General features: G+C 42.7%; 2 protein-coding genes across 3 annotated transcripts in view; one reads left to right on the top strand and one right to left on the bottom strand.

Moving 5' to 3' along the window:
* Positions 1 to 11,463, top strand: part of akt3a (v-akt murine thymoma viral oncogene homolog 3a) — a 61,459-nt gene extending 49,996 nt beyond the window's left edge. For both annotated transcript variants that reach the window (XM_007551209.2, XM_016670986.1), the window contains exons 11-14: positions 4,948 to 5,162; positions 6,276 to 6,363; positions 7,387 to 7,489; positions 8,480 to 11,463. In XM_007551209.2, the coding sequence (XP_007551271.1) occupies positions 4,948 to 5,162; positions 6,276 to 6,363; positions 7,387 to 7,489; positions 8,480 to 8,565 (492 nt within the window). In that variant the 3' untranslated portion in view covers positions 8,566 to 11,463. The remainder of the gene's footprint in view (positions 1 to 4,947; positions 5,163 to 6,275; positions 6,364 to 7,386; positions 7,490 to 8,479) is intronic.
* Positions 10,229 to 21,827, bottom strand: part of sdccag8 (SHH signaling and ciliogenesis regulator sdccag8) — a 58,930-nt gene continuing 47,331 nt past the window's right edge. The window contains exons 17-18 of the mRNA XM_007551211.2: positions 14,813 to 14,939; positions 10,229 to 14,573 (exon numbers count right to left, since the gene is read on the bottom strand). Of these exons, the coding sequence (XP_007551273.1) occupies positions 14,535 to 14,573; positions 14,813 to 14,939 (166 nt within the window). The 3' untranslated portion in view covers positions 10,229 to 14,534. The remainder of the gene's footprint in view (positions 14,574 to 14,812; positions 14,940 to 21,827) is intronic.

Raw genomic sequence — 21,827 nt, 5'->3', positions numbered from 1 at the left:
CAAGTTACAGAGATGCAAAGTAGCCGGGATTAAAAAGAGGAAGGGGGGCTCAGAGAGGGGGTGAGGCGGGGGCCTGGAGGAAGACGAGAAAATATTTCAGGGTTACAGGAGTGGAAGTCGGATGGTTCCTGCTTTTTCGCTGTCTGTGGAAAGGGTTCAGATGAGGAGTGAAGGAAGACCGACTCACTGCACCACTGAAGACGCTAAGCGTTAGCTCGAGGTGTTGTTGTTTCAAGGATGGCCACAGTAAATAATAAAGAAAAGAAGAAAAACGTCAACGTGAGAATAATGAACAGAGAGATGGGACACGTGGGGAGTGTTTTCTCTGCTCTTTCCTCCATATTTTCTGCGTTTGACACATTTCTTTGTGGCAGTTTTGCAAGTGTTAAAAGGGGGTGGATCTGGTCCCTTTCCATTCCACTGCGTGTGCGTTTCTCTTTTATTTTGGTGTGCCGTATATGTGACCTTTCTACTGTAAATGTTTTACAAACATAGCGGCGCACTCAGCTGTTAGCGGAACATTTGAAAAATGCTAGCAGATTGTCAGGGTAGACCCGTTTCCAAATAATGACACTGTGCAGAGAGAAGGTCTGTGTGTGACATCAGCAATATGGGATTGTATGGCCACAGTATATGAGGTGTGTGTGTGTGTGTGTGTGTGTGTGTGTGTGTGTGTGTGTGCGCTCCCCTGCTGGCTATCTGTGCTGGTGCAGCCACAGGCGTTGTGCGCCTGTCCCATCCCGTGTAGTCACGCCCGCTTTGCCAAAGCCCCCCGTCCGGCGGACAGCAGCTAGCTGCCACATGGCGGCCCCAGTGGGGACCGGGCCGGGTTGGGACGGGTCAGGACCTTCTCCCTCTCCGCTGCTTTTAATCTCAGCTCCATCTTTCCTGTTGATGGTTTAAATTGTCCCTAACTCGTCTCGTCCCATTTATTTGTCAGCTCTGGCGCTAAATTGTACACACACACACACACACACACACACACCCCGATGCCTCGGCGCCTGAGGCTGTAGGGCAGCATTCTGGCTCTGTGTGGATTAATCTGCTCCCTGCCTGCAGCCGAGCTGCCACCACCTCCTTCAGTCATGGGTCAAACTAAAACACACAGCTACATGCACATGCGTACAGAGCCTTGCAAAAAAAAAAAAAACACTCCCGTCGAACTTTTCTTTGTGTTTTGTCATGCCCCAACTGCAAAGTTCAGTGTATTTTATTGGGATTTTATCTGATACTAGTAGTGCATAATGTTGGTGTTTGATAGGAAAGTGAGGCATCGTTTACTCGTTTGTGTGCATGTATTCAGCAATTTCAAAAATACTTTATTAAGTAAATTTATTTACTTTATGGAGACTGAGGAACCTATCAGAAAGGTCAGGAAGGAGTTTGGAAACCTGTTTGTCCATGTAATCTGAGAGGCAAAGCAAGGAGAGCGTTTGTCAAAGAAGCAGCCATGAGGTCAGCGGTGACTCTGAAGGAGCTGCAGAGATTCACAGCTCAATAACAGATCTTAGCTGTCCACTTTAACAGATGTGGCAAGAATAAAGCCATCGCTGGGAGACAGAGGAAAGAAGTCGTATTTACGGTTTGCTGCAAACCATGTAGAGGAAAACGGTTCATCTCTGCTCAGGTTGAACTAAAACTCAAGTTTTAGGCTTTTTTTTAAACCAGGTTTTCGTACAGGGAAGCATGGTGGTGGTGGCAGCATCATGCTGATCAGGAGGGACAGGAAAGCTGACAAGAGTTGATGCGAAAAAATGACAATTTATGCTTTTTATTTTGATTTTTTTTGTTTTTTTTAAATCATATTACATCATGTGGAGGAAAGAAATCGACTAAACGCCTTGGCGAGTGAAAAACTGATTTATCTACGTCTCTGTACTATTTCTGTATGCAAAAGATGCAACATACAGTTCAGAGTAGATTAGCACCAAAAGCAGCCCCCCCCACCCCCCAAGCTGCTCTGAATTTCATAAACTGCAGCCCTCTGTGTGTGTGTACGTGTGTGTGTGTGCACTGAAACAACACCAAACATCTCCCAGTTTGCCTCACTCTCCAAACTTTATGAATTTGATGAGGATGGATAAATATTCCATCTGCCGTGTATGAGTGTGTGTCTGACAGTCTCCCAGCAGTCTAAGCCGGTGTTATCCCTCCAGCCGTACCAGTCAGAAGTGTGTATCTGGAGCTGGCGGCGCGCTTCATTCCCCCAGCTCTTCCCTGCAGCTGCCAACTGGGTGACCAGCTTGATTCACACGCAAACATATTCACACATAAAAAAAAAATTTAAAAAAAAGAAATCGGTCTCGTAACTCACTTATTTACTTCCACACGCGGTGCCTCGCAGGAGAATTAAGACCACTTCGGCTTTTTTTTTTTTTACACATTCTGTCACATATATTTTATTAGAAGTTTATATTATAGAGCCGTATGAAGCAGAACATAACTGTGAACTGGTAGGAGGAAAAAAAAAAAAATCATTGTTGAAAGAAATGAAGAGATTCGGTTTGTCGCAACAAACATGGGGGACTTTTTGGCCTGCATGCAAAAAAGCTGGATGTGTGGCAGGAAACTATCAGTGCACATAACCCAGAAGAAACGATAACAACAGTAGAGCACGGTGGTGGCTGCATCATGCTAAGAGAAATGGGAACAATATCTTCCTCAGGAACAGCTTAACTGTTCAGAGTTGATGGTGGAGCTAGATACAGGGAAATACAACAGAATGGTTTAGATCAAACCATATTCCCGTGTTCAAACGGTCCAGTCAAAGTAGAGAACCCAAATCAAATTTGTGATGGTAAAGCAAGTTCATCTTCGCATGAGCTGGATCTGTTTCAAAAAGAAAAATGGGTAAAAAAAAACAAAAAAAAACAACAAAGTGAGACTGTAGATGTGGCTGAATACAAATTCACGGCACACTTTTCATGGGTTTTTTTGTTAAAATAATCTGAGAACCACGTATCGTTTTCCTTCTACCAGGTATCACATAAACTCAGATTAAAATATCAAAGGTCCGTCATTTCAGGATGAGACTTAAAGGCGCAGAGAGGAAACAATAGCAGCTGTTTCAGTGAGTTTTTATGTTTAAGCTTGAGACTCGAGTTATGGAGGATGATTATAAGTTTTTATTTTTAAATCAATACCCACAATAATCATATTTGGTTTTGTGACTCTTTAAGCTGGAGTTTTTCTCCGTTTTGACGAGGAAATATCATTTATCTTATATTTTCAGAGAATCAGGCCAAAATATGAAGTAATATAAAAGCTTCAGAAAACTATAGCCCAGATTCAATCAATTTTATGATTATTTTATAATTCATACTGTATCAAAATACTAAACTACTGAAAGAAAGGAGCTGATCTGAAATGGGTCAGTACATGTGTACAGAACGGGCTTCATTGTGATCATGAAATGGCAATTAGCCAATTGGAGAATTGAACCTGAGGCCAAAAAAATGACAATGAAGCCCAAAAGTTTCAGCTGCTAATCTTTAGACTTTTTTTTTTTGGTTGCCAAATTCAACGATACAGACGTTGTTTTGTAAAATAAATTTTAAAGCTGAAAATGTGTTTTCCATTCATTTCTACTTATATCTCTATAAAAACTAGTGTTTGTGTCTGAATGTGATGGTCTCACTTGTTCACCTTTTCGCATCAGAGCAGATTTAAATCAGACAGACGGATTACGTTTAGGGCGCCGCTCGTATAGACGTGTCTGTCCTCTTATCCGTGTGTGTGTCTGCGTGTCTGTGTGTGTGCGTTTCTATATTTGTGACGGCGGTCCTTCCTGTCTCCTGCTCCCTGCTGGCGGTGCTTCAGCGTGTGCCGCAGTTCTGAATCTCCTCCTGTTGTGACATCTTCGGCGTAATTGTCTGCTGTAATTGAGAATTGTCGCGTTCTGAACAGGTTTTCTGTGAGTGTGTTTGTGAATGTTTGCGTCCTTGTGTCTGACTGGTCCATTAACAGTGAGTGAGATGTTATTATTATTGGCGTGATGAACAACATATGCTGTTCTGGCTTCTCTCCAGCTCTGTCTGTCCGTCTGCCTGTCACACGCGCTCAGGCACAACACATACACTCATCATGGTAATAAGCTTATTATGGTAATGAGGGAGTCGACGGCACCTGAGTTACCTCTGTTCTCGATGAAAGAGAAGGAAGGAAGACGTGAACAGAGGACGGAGACGGGGGAAACTGCCCAGATAAAGACTCTGATGTAGCGATGGCTTTCTCCCTCGCACATCTTTTTCTCGGCAGATCTTAGGATTCGGCAGCACCTGCGCTGCCCAGCTTAGAGGTCAGAACAGCCTTGACTCCGGCTGAGGGCTGTTCCCTACGTTTTCCCCCATCCAGGATTCTTCCTGTCCGTCGCTGCCAGGAGGGTTCGGTGGTCCAGGAAGAGCTGGCAGCTTCCTTACTTGTAACACAGACCTCTGAGGGGCCGTATGCCGCAAAGACACTAAATCTTCCCAAGTATTTTTGTCTTGTTTCTAGTGTGAATATGTTGGTGCACTGGAAATAACAACAAAACTAACTTATAAGTAACTTTTCAGTAAGATAGAAGAGCCTGTTTTAAGTCAGTAATTCTTCAATATTGATGAAAAAGTCATAAGTGAAATACTAACACTTTTGCATCAATATTAAAGAATTATTGACTTAAAACAAGATCCTGTATCTTGATCAAAAGTCATGTGCACTAGAAACTAGACCAAAAATGGATTTTGTGTTTTTACAGTGTATGCACCTCATGATGTTTGCTTCCACTCACTCCTAACTCCCTGGAAGCATCTCGACATACTTCCTGTCCAGCCACGCCTCTTCTTCTACATCTGTCTCTTTGCATCCAATAAAAATGACTAAACGCAGATATCCGATAAAACGAACGACCCCTCTTAGAAACCGTGCATTTCTGTCCCTCTCCCCCTCCATATCCGCCGCTGTCCTCAGGTGCTGGAGGACAACGACTACGGCCGTGCCGTGGACTGGTGGGGGCTGGGCGTGGTGACGTACGAAATGATGTGCGGCCGGCTGCCGTTCTACAACCAGGACCACGAGAAGCTGTTCGAGCTCATCCTCATGGAGGACATCAAGTTCCCGCGCACGCTGTCGGCGGACGCCAAGTCGCTGCTGTCTGGCCTGCTCATCAAAGACCCAAACAAAAGGTGTGGCTCGCTGGTCAGAAGAAGTCGTCATGTATTAGCATCTTTAAACTGGATCGCAATTTAACTTTATCATGAAAAAGTACTGTACTTTTTATGGCAGTAGAATAATCCCACCACAATGAAATGTTTTGAAAAATCCAAACTTCAATCTGCACAGCAAGAAACCACAAAATCTTATCAAGTATTTTTGGTCTAGTTTTCAGTCCAAAATCTTAGTACACTTGAAATAAAACTAAAGTAACTTACGAGTAAATGTTCAGCAAGACATACGTGTTTGTTTGTTTTTTGTAATTTCTTAATATTGATTTAAGAGCACCAGTTCAACTGGCAGATTATTTCGTTTATTATAAGACTTTTTTTTTTTTTTACTATACTATAAGGGAAAATCTGCCAGTAGGACAAGTAGTTTTTTAAAAAAAAAAAAAAAACTTTTTCTAAAACATTATTAAGGTATTATTGACTTAAAACAAGCTCCTAAATTATTTAATTTGTTTTATTCCAAGTGTCCTCATATATTTGCACTAAAAACAAACAAAAAATGTTTTGCATTATGAATTAAAATGTAATCAGGATGGATGCATTTCTTTTAGAAAAATCATCCCATACTTTTCCAGATCTGAAAAAAAGGGGGACAAAACCATAAATAAAACATCAGACTTTTCCAAGCTTGTGCCATGCACACTAATGAGTTTCCCAAAGCCTTTGGAAAAGAAACGGATCCACAGCATCGCTGATTCTCTGCTCTTCATATAAGTGGACTTGAGGTGGTTTTCTACTCCTTCATCCTTTGTTTCATGCCTTTCAAGTCTCAGTCTGGTGCAACCAGAGCACACAGTTCCAGTTAAAGTCCAGGGAGCTTAGCAAAATCGACATGTTTTATGTTTGTGATGGTAGCATGGAAAAGGTTTCTCTTCTGACGTCACTTCACCAGAGTCTCAAGAGTTTCTATGTTTGAAATAAAACTTTTCATTCATTAGCTCAGGTTTTTGCACTCTCCGGTTCTGATTCTTCATCTCCAGGCAGTTGCGATTGTGTTTTGCTTCATCACTTTAGTAGAAATGAAGCGCTCTGCTAATCCCGGCTTTTGTTTTGTTTCCCTCTTCCCTGAACCAGGCTCGGGGGCGGACCAGAAGATGCTAAGGAAATAATGAGGCATAGTTTCTTCTCTGGCATCGACTGGCAGGATGTTTACGACAAAAAGGTACGCCACGGTAAAAACTGTGTGGTTTACTTCAGCCGTGGTAGCGGCTTTCTCTCAAGCATAACAACATCCTTTTTTTTTTTTTATGCGAGAGATTTATTGAGCTACTTGTCCGTAAATTCTGCACAAAGGTCAAGATTGCGCGACAGTTGTCATGCAGCAGATCTATAGGAGGAGCCGACAAGCAGCTGTTTAAAACACGCAGCGTCACGAAGAGGTGTGACTTTGTCTCCTAAGAATCAGTGTTTGCTCACACACTACTGAGTGAGACTCGTGTCCCGTGAGGCAGCACCTGCGGCGTCTTACGCAGGTGCTGAGCTTCCTGCCTCCTCCTCGCTGCGTTTTTCTCCTCCTTTTCTTCTCCTTTGTGTTATTATTCATTTATTTATTTATTTTTGCATTCGTGAAGCATTTCAAACTAACTCGGTGACATGAACACCTAATCTGAGGTTAGAAAGCAACAAAACGATGTGGCACTAAATGAGAAACTATAAGGATTAATACCATATGTAGTTTTTATTTTTAGACCTGTGCAGTTGAGTCACAAAAATGATGTGATCAACAACAACAACAAAAAAAAACTATCAACACTTTTTGTCCAAACTGCATATTGGTGGAGTTTGCAGGAAAATAATATTTACGTGTCCGACAAATTTTCAGGCAAAAAAGTCCTACCTGACTCATAACTGGTTAATAGGACACGGGACATAAGTGCTGATTAGGTCCCGTTGATTCATGCGATTTTTAATCCGCTAAAAACTTTAACGCAATTAATCTTTTTTTTTTTTTTTTTTCTTAACAAGCGTTCAGACCAGAATCTTTTGCATTTGCTCGTTTCTGGTACGTTTGCAACTCCGACGCACGAGCGACAAAATCAAGCAGCCCCGTGCTTTTGTCAGATACGAGAACATCTAAAAACCTGTCGACTCGACCGACCGTCAACTCCATGATCTAAAACCGACAGTCGTCGTCGTCTCTGCTGCACGTGTGGAGCACTGATCCGATGTCTCCTCTTTGTCCCAGCTCGTCCCTCCCTTCAAGCCTCAGGTGACGTCGGAGACGGACACCAGGTACTTCGACGAGGAGTTCACGGCTCAGACCATCACAATCACTCCACCAGAGAAATGTGAGTCCCTTCCATGTTTTCTGATCCTGCCTGGTGTACATGAATGTCCTGTGTCGTCTGAGACAAGGTGTCTAAGGGGGGAAAAAAAAAAACAGTACTTCCTGTTTTCAAAATAACTGCATGAAGAAATAATCAATGTGTGCATCTCTGTTAGTCCTCCGGCCACTAGCACTTCTGTACACACTTTTAAGAACATGCTGCTGTTTTCAGTGTGTTCTGCACTGAATTATGCATGACTGATCTGCAGCTCACACAGCACTGCAGGAGTTTCCCACATCAGATGCATGCTTATTAATTGAATTGTTCTCAGTTTACTTTTTCACCACTAAAACAAAACTGAATATTATTATTGTCTTCAACAAAACAACAAAAAAAATCTTTGAAATTTTTTCAGATTTTGTCATGTGACAACGCATAAATCTAGATGTGTTTTACAGAGATTTTATCCAATAAACCAACACAACATGGTGGGGGTAATTGTGACAAGGAAAAACAAAACTTATATAAATAAAAATATAAACATTCACCTTTGACTCGGACTGTGAAACATACATTTTTCAGTCTTGCCGTGGATTTCTAAATAGGTCTGGACTTTGTTCCATTCTAACATGTAATCCAAAACATTCCATTGTAGCTCCAGATGCCCACAGCATAATATCACTAAAAAAAGTTCAGGCTGAAAACAAAGGCGCACCACACTTTTCAGATTTCCATTTGTAGAAAACTTTGAAATCATTATAATTTCCCTTCTGCCTTACAATTATGCACAACTTCACAACTTTTATTTAGAGTAAAATCTCAATAAATTACATTAAAGTAGGTGATTGTGACATGACAAAATGTGGAAATGTCATGAAGGCTATATGATACGAATACTTTAGCAAGATATGCTGTACATGCGCTGTTAAAATTATATATATATATATAAACAAAAGCTCAGTGCAAACATTCTTGACATTATTTACTACTTGTGAATCTTCCCCTCATTAGTCGATGAGGATGGAATGGACTGTCTGGACAACGAAAGGCGACCGCACTTCCCGCAGTTCTCGTACTCGGCCAGCGGGCGAGAATGAACTGTCCATCACGGTGACATTGTCACAGCTGGTCTCTGAGGCCGCCAGTGTGGGACACGAAGACCACGCAGCTTCGGACCAATCCAGACTTGAAGGATTTTTGCCCTTTTCTCCTCCATTCCTTCGCTTCAGTCTGCTTCTTACTTTATTTATTTGTTTTTCTCTCTCTTCCTCTCTCTCTCTCTTTTTTTTGTTGTGAATCTCTTCAGAGGTCAAAACCTCGAGGCAAAATCAGAGTTCACTCCTGCACTCTAAAGTGCGACGCACGCGATCGGTTGGCTTTTTTTTTGAAGACCCTTTAACGACGGGAGCTTCACCGGCCCCCTGCTGTGCTTTGACACCTGTTGCTCTAAAAATAACAAAAGAAGCCCAAACTACTCTAAGATATTAGCCGGCGCAGTTTTCAGGTAGTGTTCGTATCTGCGCGACAGCGATACAGCGCTTTCAGTTGTTGGAACCCAAACTGCCATAGCGGGTCGTAACTCAGGCTTTCGCGAACACAAACTCGGAGAGACGTTTGTGTCTCGCGACACGTCGTCGGTTCGGTGATTCCGGGACGGACTGAGCAGCGTGGGGGGGCCCCCCCACACACTCCCTCCCTCATGTCGTCAAGCAGGATTTGACTCAGGTGTTGCTCAGTGCAAGTGATGTTGTTGCTGCTATTTCAACTACAACCACAACGACTACAGGTACCGCTCTTCTTCTACTGCTACTGCTGAAATCCGGTGCTACACCTCCAGCTAACCGTTACCAAGGCGACAGCTAAACGCCCCAAACTATGCTCGTCCAGCTGCTACCTTTTACTCTGCTGCTCTTAAATGTCATCAACCGATGATCACCATGGGCTTTTCTTTTTGTCGCAACTCAAAGCACAGCAGTTCAAGCAGATGAAGCTCCGGCTAATACAGTTAGCTTTACTACGTCACCAACAATGCAGCGGAAATGCAAGAAGTGAAAGATAGAGAAAATCATCTGGTTTGAATGTGTTCCCCTTCCCCAACCGAAGTTTTTTTTATTTTATTTTTTTATTTTATTTGAATTTACCTTAAATCTCCAAAAAGGGAAAAGCTTAACTGAAACGGTACTTTCTCAGCTTTACTGTGACTCGTGGTTATCACGGCTTTGGGATCCACACGGCTGTACCTCTTAGCGGTGAATCCGGAATGTCAGATATAGGAAAGGGACTGTTATTAGAGTGGGGGTGGGGAGGTAAAAATGCAATATTAATAATGATTTATAATGTGATCACTTATGATGTAGTGAGGTAACAGCTTAGCTACTGTTTTCTGCAAGTTAATTAAGGCGGATTTTAAAACGACACGGTCTGAGAGGAAGTAAACAGAAGCAGATGTGAGTTTACAAGAATCACAGCAGTTGCTATAATATATATATGTTCTATTTATTGCTCTACACATTGGTTTTATATTTAACCTTTTCTATTGTTATTACATGATTAAAAGTATATTGTTGTTTCTTAAGATTGAGAGAAATATTGCACCTCAAGAAACAAAAATGGCTCAAGAATGTCGGAGGGAACGCATAAAGCCTTCCTGCTCCATTTCTTTGATTTTTTTTTAGATTTTTTTTTATTTTAGGTTTTGTGTTGTTCTGTGACCAAAATGTGATGGCCAGAGGAGACGGCACACGCTGAAGACGGTTTATCGGTTTCACGTCAACACCTGAATGTCCCTGATTTTTAATGTTAGACGTGTGTTTGGCGACGGCCGAGGCGGCGTTCAGAGAGGAAGTGGATCAAAGGGAGGATGAGGAAGGCTCTAAATTCAGATTGTGAAGGGTGATGTGTAAGTGTGTCGAGAAAAGAGATGTGTTTTAGTCTACGTTAGGTAGAGATTCACAGAGAAGTCGGCGTATGACTGAAAACAGGCGGTTTTCAGATTCTTTCCGGTCAGTGAATGCACCGTACCCAGGCACTACCGGGGCTTGTTAACAGTAACACTCTTCCTGTGGAAGTTGTTACGGAAAGAAGACTCTTAACTGGCTGTTTTCAGGACAGCAGAGACATTTAAGGGAAATCAGAGGAAGTGTGCGAGATGTTTTAAGCTGTGTGAATGAAACAGTAGGTTCTATGGCGGTTCAGTCCTGTTGCTAATGACTTTAAAAATCTCAAAACATCCAGAATGTGAATATTCATTCAGTGTTTAGAAGTATGGTAGGTTTCCAACATTCACTTCTGTTTGTTGATGATCTGGTTAAGGAATTCAGATGTTATTACAGTGTAACAACAGAAACTCAATGGCTCAGCGTGTCACCTTTAAACCTACAGGTTGTGCTTGTTGTGATTTGTTTTGGAGTTCAATATCAAGGCCTTCTCATTATGTTATTCATTACTTGCTCCTTTGTAATGAGAAATGTGTCATTTAACAAGATGATTTGGCTTAAAAACACTGATTATAACAGACTAGCATGAAGTGTAAATTAAATTAGGAGTGACTAAAACCTTTAATTTACAAATCATAACAGTGTTGACTCCTTTAAAATGAAAAGAGTCATCCTTCTCTGAGGAGCAGATTGTTGTTTTATAAATGCTAACTGGGCTAATTAGCATTACCTAACGACAGTAAATATTTCAAACCCCGCCAAAGACAAATCGTTTTGTCTGAATCTGAAATCGGCCACAAACCTCTGATCGGTGCACCTCTACCTGAATGTCGATGACGAACCGACCCCTGACCCCTGACCCCTGACGTCTTCGGCCCGTGCCGTCTCCTCCGGTCTGGACTCTGTGTGTTTGCAGTTGTTGCGTCGTCATGTCCTCCAGACCGACAAGGTTTTAGAAATTCCCCTTGATTTCTCTGTCTCCAAACGCTGTTGGGGAAGCCTGATGGTTTCACTTCACTCACTAGGTCAAAAACTTCTGAGTCTAAAAGAGAGAAAAGACAAAGACAACCTGTTGTGTTTTTAGCATCTGGCTTACACACACCGAGGGTATCAGGGGAGTTGCTCTGAGGCAGAGAAAACATTATTCCAGTATATTTATTATTTGAATGTCTTTGGATAACTTGAATTTGTTTTCTATTTAATTTATTTGTTGTCTTTTTTTGTTGTTTGTTTTTGTTTTGGGCCTTTAGCAGTAAGACGAGGTTGTAGTCATGTTTTTTTTTTTTCTTATAAAAAATAAATGTTTTCTTTTTTTCTTTGGTTAAAGGTACGTCTTACACACAACCTCTTACCTGTTTTCTGCTGCTCTTAAGTCCATATGCTTTACTGTTGCACTACCATTAAACTGCAAATAGCTAGCAAACCCGCTTTATGGCAGAAAGTTCAAAAAGGAAAAGAAGCAAAAAAATAAATATATAAAAAAATGGACGGTGCTGGCCTGCATGCTGTAGTTCTCCTCCGTCCATCAGCCCCGAGTCAAAATGGCGCTCTGAACTCCGATGAAAAATACTCGTGTGTGTGATCGACGCGGTCTGTCTGGTAGCCGGGAAAAGTCCAAATCCCACCCAGCTGGCACCCCTGACAGGCTCAAGGAAGCGCTCTCAAGTATTTGGAAGGATTTCAGCTTTGACTTGACTCAGGTCGGCGAGCAGCTGAGGAGTTCTAGCTGTGTGCGAACATGTTAACGCCAAAAACCATTAGAGAAAGAAAGAAACAACGACCAGAGTTCATGAAATACGGCTTTGTAGCTTTGAACACAGCACTTTTCGCATCCCATCACTTTTGATACGATTCAGAGGAATTTGATTCAGCCCTGCTTTAAAGCAAGATTTTTAGCTTTTTTTATGTTTTTAAAGAAAACAAACGACGATTTTTAACTAATAAACAAATCTCCAGATACAACCATTTGGCTTTGACGCGGCTCTGATGTCCAGATTTGACAGACGTGGCTGAAGCGTGCAGCCGGCGGTGAGGCAGTTTAGAAACCCAAACATTGGTCGTTAATTGCACTGAAAGGTTTTTCTTCCTGTGAGCCTCCAACTCTCGGTGTTTGGGCGGATTCTGGGGTCAGGCGCGAAGAACTTGACTTGAGATGATGAAGAGTGTTATCGATATTAATCAGTGTGCCCTTACCGTGGCAGACCTCTCAGAAAGCCAGTTTCTGCTTCCTCACAGCTTTTACAGGATCCCTCACCACCATCATCACATCATTATCATCGAACCAAACGGCGTGTGAAATCCGGGACGCCGCGCTGCCGGCGGTCCGTCCTGAAAGCTGCTGCTGTTTGTAACTTTCGTCTCCCAGCCCCACCGCGCCGACTCCCGTTGCGTCTCGGCTGCTCTGCGTTCATCTCGTTTCGTTGACATCGGCTAAAAATTCACCCGATGCTCGCCGCGCCGCTGCCAAAACAGCTCGCGTTTGAAACGGATTGAACCGAAGAGATGAGACTTCCTTTCTGCAGCAGATTCCTCCCCCGGTTTACCTCTGTCAACCTGATTATTAACAGCATGAGAGTCATCTATTGAGTTTAGAAACAGCAAACATGTATAAATACTTCGGCGCCATGTCCGTTACACACTGTAGCTGAGCGGTAGTTAGAGAGAGGGAAGGCCGTGTTTCCGAGACAGGAAATGACAGCAGAGCGGATCAAGCAGCCTTTCTGTCCTTTATGCCGTCAGGTTGCCGTGGTTTGGGCCTGAGAGGCCACAAGGATGTGAGAACAACACATTACCATCAACATGGAGCTGTTTTTTATTATTATTCTGTACATCCTTAGTATTTTTACACATAAGATGTATCAGATAGGGATGCACATTATTTTCCTTCTTACAGACGGCTTCAATAAAGCACTATGTCAATCTGCTGAGCTGTGGTGAATTTCTTTCATTTGTCTTTAATGGATGGGTGTTTTATTTTCTGTGCCCTCTTAACAAACGAGTGTAAGGGAATTGAATCATATCTTTAAGTGTAAAATTGAATTATACACAACTTTTGCAGTTTGTTTAATTTTTTTTAAATCTTTACTTCCTGGTGTTAAGTCTCTCAAAACTTAATGTTTTCTCGTTAGAGCTACACATTTGCATATGTGTTATTGCCAAAAAAGGTCTGAAAGAACAAGGGAGCCTTTAATGTCTGAAACTAACATTTAAGACTACTCATAAATTATCATATATGATTAGGCCTGAATGTAATCTCATTTATTTACAAAATTGACAAAAATATGCTTTTGTCAGTTTACGCGTGCTACAAGACTTTATTTTTTACCTTTCTATTACATTTACAAAAGTCCCATAACTCCATATTTGACAATGTAATCAACAATTCTCCACTTAAATACAAAAGCCAACAAGTTTCAATAAAAAGTTTCATGAGCAAAATAATATTTCCAGTTTTATGAAGTTTAACTCATTAAAATATACATATATACATATAAAGAACATGGTTCATCAGTATCACATGTTTCAGATAATTGTGTTTGACTGCAGAGGAGTATAGGACATGACATATACGGCTACAAAGTCCTCAGTAAACGCATCTAGCCTTTAGAGAGGATCTTTGCATGGGAAGGAGGTTTCTGGGAGTTGCAGTGAAATAAATGTATATTAAACATACAAAAAAGTGTTTCGCCTTTATAAATACAGACATCCCTTTTATGAACTACTGGATTAGCTGCCACTGTCCATCATTCTGTGTTTTGTCTCTAATCTGTTTTGCTGTGAACACTATTGTAACGCCGCTGTGATTTTACAGCGCAAAAGCAAAAAGGGAAGGGAAATTTTGACAATGACAAATTCTGAGATTGTTTGCAGTAGAAACAATATTTGATAAAATTGACAGGTCAACAGGATAACCCAAACTCCCATAAACAAGATGAGAAGAAAAGCAAATCAAGTCATTTTAAAAGTATTGCTTTGGGTTTTATTAATGTTGAGCACTGCAGTCCTTGATACCTCACAACTTAAACACATCATTCACAGTGAAAGTTACATAAAAGTCATCCTGATGGGGATTAGAGTAGAAAAACTGTCCTTTCCAAAAGACTGGAGAGGAGGAGCCAGAACCGATGTGCTCATGTGCTCACTGGTTCATTTCGTCTCAGATTGGGTAACTAGAAAAGTAAAAAAACAAAAACAATGATTAATACCAACACATTGTGTGTGTGAACAGCTCATCAGGTAATGATGCAAAGCAGAATAAAGAAACCTTCCACAAATCCACAACCAGATGATTCATTAGTTTAAACATGGCATAAAAAAAAACCAACACAACACTTTGACTTCTTCCTTCAGAGTGAAGTCGACTCCAGATTTATTTAATTGGTGATCAGTTTGTGGTGTGTGTTCGTACCTCGATACGTAGGTTCTGCATCTCCTCACTAAGCGCGTTTCTTTCCTGCATCAGCTGGCTCTGTTTGGCCAGAAGCTCACACACCTGCTGGGCGCTGCTCTGACAGTGTCGGTCCAACTGCTGCAACCTGCAACACACACAGAGTACGACTTTTTATTTTCACTAAGACTTAGCACTGACTTCCATTTACACAGCCTAAAACCCCACATCTCAGGGCTCTAACCCACAACCCTAAAACAGCACTTCCACAGGCTTTGGACTCCGTCAGAAGCGGTGGATCCTCACTGTAGTATTTGGGCCTTACACGGTAAGAAATGCTAAAACACACACACGGGCTGACTGGAAGAGCAGGGGAATAACCAGCTCTCCTGGCGAATATAAAACAAAATGTTGTAAATATTGAAACGGAGCTGGATCCACAAAGAGCTTCTAATTTCACCGGACTTTGTGTTGATCAAACAAACAGCACTGCTGACAAGGAGACGACGGCACTGTCTTTGAAAGAGGAAACGTCGGCCAGATGTGTTTGAGACAGCGGAGGTGAACATCAAGGATCCTCATCGTCTGATGGAGCTAATGGAGGATTTCAGGTAAAGAAATCATCTTTTAGCAGGAGTTGATCGATGATCTTAGGAAAAGGAAACATTAGTGATGTGCATGAGGCAATTAGATAAAAACTAATTATCTCAGTTCAACTTTTATATACTTCAGATGATGAGAATACCTTCTACGATTCAGGATAAATATTTTAAGCAAACCTAAAGCTCTGGGATTGTGTGAGGAGGTGAAAGCAGTTTGCACGAGACTCACCACAAACCAGACGTTCAGGAAAAAAAGTGTTAGAGGAATCAAAATGAAGAATCCGCTAAGAGTAGAAGATGTTTGCAGTAAAATAAAAAACATTTTCTTAAAGGTTATAAAAACTAAGCCGCTACATTTGACAAACCTCTGTTGTTAGGGAACTGTGAAAGAATAAGAGAACAAAGTGATAATTTAGTTCAGAGGTTTTTAACCTTTACGATCCAATTAGCCATTTTTACCCTCAGCTCAGGAAAACAAAACAAAAGCTTGTTTAAAGCCACAAATGTTACATTACTTTTTGAAAAGAGGCCTTTTCTTGTTTTTGATGACTATCTATTGTTGGACATTTTGAGTAACCAACATTGTATTTATATTTTCAGGTTTTATAATAAAAGTATAAAATTTTTGCAAAAGAGCACATTATTTTCAACCCCTAAAACGAAACGGCGAGTGAAACGGTTCAAGCTGAAAGTCTAAGAAACAAGCAGATATTTTCAATAAAATATGATGGACTCATAGTAAGACAGAAGCTGCTACAGCAAACAAAACATGAACATTACTACAGATGTCCAATACTTGCATATATGAACTTTTATTTGAAAACTGTTTTATTAGTCTTCTACAAAGTCTTCCAGTCCAAAATGCATGACTTATTTATTTATTTATTTATTTTTTACACAAAGAGAGCTGTAGGAATGTGTGTAGTTTCACCAAAACATCCCAATTAGTGCGTCCCCTCTGACACAGCGGCTCCTGCAGACAATGAACCCTTTCACTGGGATTAGAGTGTGTGTGTGTGTGTGCGCGTGTGTGTGTGTGTGTTTGTTTCTGCTGTGGCTGAAGGGTGAGGCTGGAAAAATAATGTATTAGGGGAAAGAATCTTCCTGAATATTTCCTACCAGCAGCTCAGTGTTGAACCCATCCAGTCAGTCAGTCAGTCACCCCCCCTTATAAAGAATCGATGAACACACTTCCTTATAAAGAGACAGGGAAGCCCTCAGCTGGTCAAACTCACACGGAGGTATAGAATACATTTACCACTCCTACATTTGTCTTATGATGGTCATTAAAAATGTTAAATGATTCATATTCACGACAATATTTACTATTGAACAGGTTATAGGAGAGGTTAATGGGCTGTACAAAACATTCTTTTTTTTTTTTTTGCACAATATTCTTACGTAATTCTTAGATAATGAGATCTCGGTCTGGTCAATTGTGTCACTTTAAATCCAAATATGCAGTTTCTGGCCACGCCCCCCGCCAGACCCCGCAACTCAATGTTTACCTTCGCAGGGGAAAATGGCTGCAAACAGGTGTGCAATTATACAACTGTACACCTTTGAAAAGCAGAAGTGGCGCCTTCTGCACAACCAACAAGAATACAGTAAGTTCTTTCTGAATGTCAAGTGAACAACAAAACACTTGTCTTTTCCAACAGCCATTGTACAGCAGTAAAACCAGCTGCTGTCCAAAAGCGCTAGAGCTCTGCTTCAGTTGCTAGCTGCCTGCTGATTGTGACTCAACATTACAAAGGTTTTTGAAACTTGTTGCCAGAAAACAACTGTTTATTATTATTATTATTATTATTATTATTATTATTTTAGGTGTTTACTTGTTTTCAGAATCAGCAGAGAACCAAATGGAAGTACAAAAGCTGAATCTTGTATAACATGTCCCCTTTAAAGAACGGAAGCCAAGCCAACTACTGCTTCAGGTTCAAATGGCAGCAGCCAGGAAGATAGTTAGCTACGGAGGAGGAAGAGGAGGATGATGAGGGTTTTGGGCTTGGGGCGAGCGGCCCTACCCTGCTGGTCATGTTGGCAGCGGCTGGCCCGCCTCCCTGCCTCGGTGTGACAGACGGAGGAGGCGAACATCCCAACTCTGCTACACAATCTGCTCCCTGCTCCCCCTCCCTCACCAGGCCCTGCATGCTCTCCACTTTAATCCTCCTCTACCTCTTCATTTGGAGACCCCGACACACACACATCTTCTTCAGCATCATCCTCCTTACACACTCTCAGTGTTAACCTGCCCTCCGCCTGAGGGAGTGTTTTATCCCAGACCTGCGGCTCGGTCCGGTTTCTGGAGGCCGAGGGCGGCGACCCTCCTCCCCGCCTGGCGCTCCTGCAGCCGGCTTCCAAGCTGTCCTGACCAGCCGCCCCCTCGCTCCTTCCTCCCACTCTGCCTCTCCCTCCTACGCCACTGCACAGCACGACATCACACAACCATCACACACACACACGGAAAGAGTCCAAAGCAGCGATGTTCTGCTCACGAAGAGCGGCAGACATCAGCCTAAAGGTCAGAAACAGAGCCTGTTGTTCTGTAAAGGTTTGATGAGGGAAGTGTTGAGAATGTTCCGACTGCAGGCCTTCAGCTCCACACCACCGAGCTAATCTGAGTCACACACACACACAGAAAATGTCAGTCTTTATCCAGTTACAGCTTCCCCTTACCGAAGCACAGAAATCCACCCGACGCTGCCAGTCGATCAAAGAGAAACTTCCAGAAGCTCGTTGCGGAGAATTTGTCGCGACGAGTGGCGGGATGTAAAATCCGCTCTGGGTTTGTGACACGGTGAGAGATGCATGAAAACGTTTCGCCAAGACAAGTTTTACACTTTGTCTTCTGCTGGAGAAAAATGTGACACTGCAACAAAGGATTTATTGTCAGTCTGGGAAGTCATTCCTCCGAAGTGAACCAGACGACATCCTGCCAAGACAAACAGAACCAGAATCTGTCGTCGCCAAGGATCACAATGCGACTTCTTCTTCTGGTTTTATGCAGAAGATTTTCAGCTGTAAGGAGTCTGATCAGCCCCTCAGTACAGGCAGACGCAGCATTACCACACGCAAGTGCCATTATTTACCCAATAGTTCAAATTGTATGTCACGACAACAGTCATAAACATTCATGAAGACTCCTTCATGTTTATGACAGATGTTATGTCATCCATATGACAGCATCATGTCTGTCTTCACGCACTGACCTTCAAATGTATTCATCGTCTTTTTGTAAAAGTTGTATATGTCTCTGGATCGTAAAGGTTGCAGACCCCTGGTCTATCCCATGAAACCCCAATAAAAACACTTTGAGGTAACGTGACACAGTGTGAACATGTTTGTGTAAAAGGCCGGTGGGCTCCGCCTCAGCCCAGCCAGTAAATCAGTCGGTCAGGTCGTGGCCTGAGATGTTTAAACCGGCGGCAGGTTGTAAGCTGCAGGTTTATGTAACGCGGTGAGTAAAAGCTGTGACCCGGCTACGCAGATGACCAAACGCGCCGTGTTTGTCGGAGCGGAGAGCTGCCAACCTCTGGCCTCGCTCTAATCCACCTCATCTCACCTTCGTGCTCTGCCCCCGAGAGGCAAGGCGAGTGTGTATGTGTGTGTGTGTGTGTGTGTGTGTGTGTGCGCGCGCGCGCGCGCGCGTATGATTAAAGTAGCGCTCCTTCCAGCCGCTAAAGCAGCAAATCCAATAACTGGCCTCCATCGACTGGCACACTCTTTAATTAGGGCTTAATACAGCCTAATGCGCAGACACTGCCCCTCACTAATCCACACGCACACGCACACACACACACACACACACTCAGCTGGCTGCGCTGCTGGGAAGTGAGAAGGAGGGCTGGAAGCTTGGACGGATTTGCGGATTGACTGAGTTGACGGGGTCTGCGGACGGTGAAAGATGAGGGTTGATGATATGCGGTCTCAGACACGGAGAGGCAGCGGTCTCCAGCCGCCGCCCTGCTGCTGCCTGCCGGCCGGCCGGCTGGACAGCGGAGAGCTCGGGGTCACACGGGGAGAGCTTCCTTCCTGACCTGGGGAAACGACACCACCTGCTGGAGCCAATGATTCACTTCAATCTGCACTGAAATCAGTAGAAAACCCTACCAGAAACAGCCTGCAAGGCCACGTTCACGCAGCAGGTCTTGATGCTCAATTATGATTTTTTAAAAATTTTTTTTTATAAAATCCGATTTTTTTGCACGGTTGCTCATACTAATTAAACCCGACCGCAACGGTTTTAAAGCCCCAAAGTGAACAGTATTCACGTCTCACATCAATGACATAAAAGCTGGTTAAAATGCAACTGCAGACATTTTGCAAACAACCAGATTCGCATCCGACTTACTACCACATTGGCACAGATCGGATTTTTTTTCGGGGGGTGGGGGGAAGCGGAAAGATCGGAATTGGACCGTACAGACTGCGGTGAAAAAGAAGGATATAGGTCGTGTTTGGGCCAAAAAATAAAAAAAGCGGTTTTGGGTTGCGTTTGCCTGCTGTTTGAACGTAGCCCAAGTGTGTGTTTAGTTCTCCAGCAGACATGGAGAAGGAAGTTTTGCTGGGAGGCACTTTGCAGTAATTTCCCCTGACGGCCCAATAATCAAACTCTGCACCTCCAACCGCAGCGCTCTCTATTGACTGCTGCAACCGAGGAGCTTAATTACATCACACAAACACACAGCCCTACCTCTCTGTGGCGTGTATCAGTCATAGCCCACAGCTAGAGTCTGAACTCTGTTGTGTTTGTCTGTGTTTGCATATTTATTTACAGGTGGGAGCATATGTCCTGCAGGCACGGTCTGAAGGGAAAGTGCTAACGCCACGTCGGAGAAACACTGATCCAGAAGATCTGCGAGCAGCGCTCAGGTCTGTCACTCAGCAGCTCCATGTGAGCGGCTGCTTTTACAGCAACACTCATCCGACTCACAAGTAAGACGGCAGGTCAACCGGGGAGACGATCTAAACTGGAGTCAAAGGAGGTTTTGTAACCATAAAATTAAAGACTAAATCATTTCTAGGCCAGTATGAGATTCTAACTGCATGATAACCTTGACTACAAAAACCACTATAGTATCTATGGAAGTACTGATATGAAAATTTGGGCCGATATTCAAATCCGATGTTTGTATCGCTGTCTCAGAGAACCAATATCGCTACACTTTTGACACCTTGAAGAAAAGAGCCACGCCACTGCATCCCTGAATCAGTGAACCTCCCACAATCCTTTGCTGCATCACTGTCACATGACCAAACAAATGCCACATGACCAACCTGCTCCACTCCCCCTCCAGAAACGAACAGCAACAAGATGGAAATAAATATCATCTGTTAATGTTGGCGCAGTTCGATTTCTCGGAGCAATACAGACGTTTTTAAAAAATGACTAATATCGGTCGATATCCATGTTAGTGGCATGTCCATACCCAATAGTATCACACCATTTACACAAAGCTGTTTGAAATCACATAATACTGCTTAAATTAAACAGAAAGGCTACAATTATCTATAAATCGTGTATTAATAATTTGCAGAAAAATTATTGCAATATTAAACTTATTTCATGATCACATCCAGACTTAAAGAAACGACTAGAGCAGCAATCCAAGTCAGTTTTTAAGTCGAGTATAGAATACATTTGCTGCTTTGCTCGCTTCAGAGTAACACATACAATTAGCTTAATTAGTCAGGTTTTCTGCTCCGGTAGAGGCTCCAGTCAGCAGCTTAACAAGATCGTAATGTGTAGCTCGCTAGTTGTTGTTTTAGCAATAAGAGCGATGAGTGGCCCTGCTATGGTTTTCACACCATGTCTGTCTGCACTTTGTTGCAGCTGGAAATATTTCTGAACAGCCAAATTAGTTTCTTATGTAACTAAAGGAACAATGGAGTCACCTGATTTCAGCCGGACATTCTGACAATTTATTTCTACTCTTATTTAAATGGCGTTAAGCTAAAGGGATGCAAAGATAGAAAACGTTTAGCGGTTTCGAAATGTAACACAAACACAAGACAGTTTATTAAAACCTTGGTACATCACTTCCAACTGGCATGTGCCTGTAGTGTAATTTGTATTGGTGGAAATGTTCAGCAATAGGTGGGGGAGGGGAATGGTTCATAGTCACAATCTGTGGCGTTTCATCAGAAAACCCGAGCGTCTGAAACCGTGACTTTCTGCCACCTGGACACTGGTGACCCAGACTGGTTCTGGGTCTGAACAAGATGTGCAACAAGACGCACGCAGAGCTCCACCTCAAGCTTGGGCACAGGGAAGATTACCAATGAAACGGAAATCTGGTGTAAAACTGAAGCACAGCCTCGTTAAGCAGCAGATATTTGACGTAGTGAAGCTCCGTGTCCGTTTGTTTGAGGGGCCTAATCGTCCAGAGGGGCTGAAGAACGCAGGCAGACGTCTTCAATTCGCCTGGTTA

The sequence above is a fragment of the Poecilia formosa genome, unplaced genomic scaffold, assembly GCF_000485575.1.
Source record: "Poecilia formosa unplaced genomic scaffold, Poecilia_formosa-5.1.2 Scaffold40, whole genome shotgun sequence".
Taxonomy (NCBI): domain Eukaryota; kingdom Metazoa; phylum Chordata; class Actinopteri; order Cyprinodontiformes; family Poeciliidae; genus Poecilia; species Poecilia formosa.
This window is presented reverse-complemented; position numbering and strand designations above follow the sequence as displayed.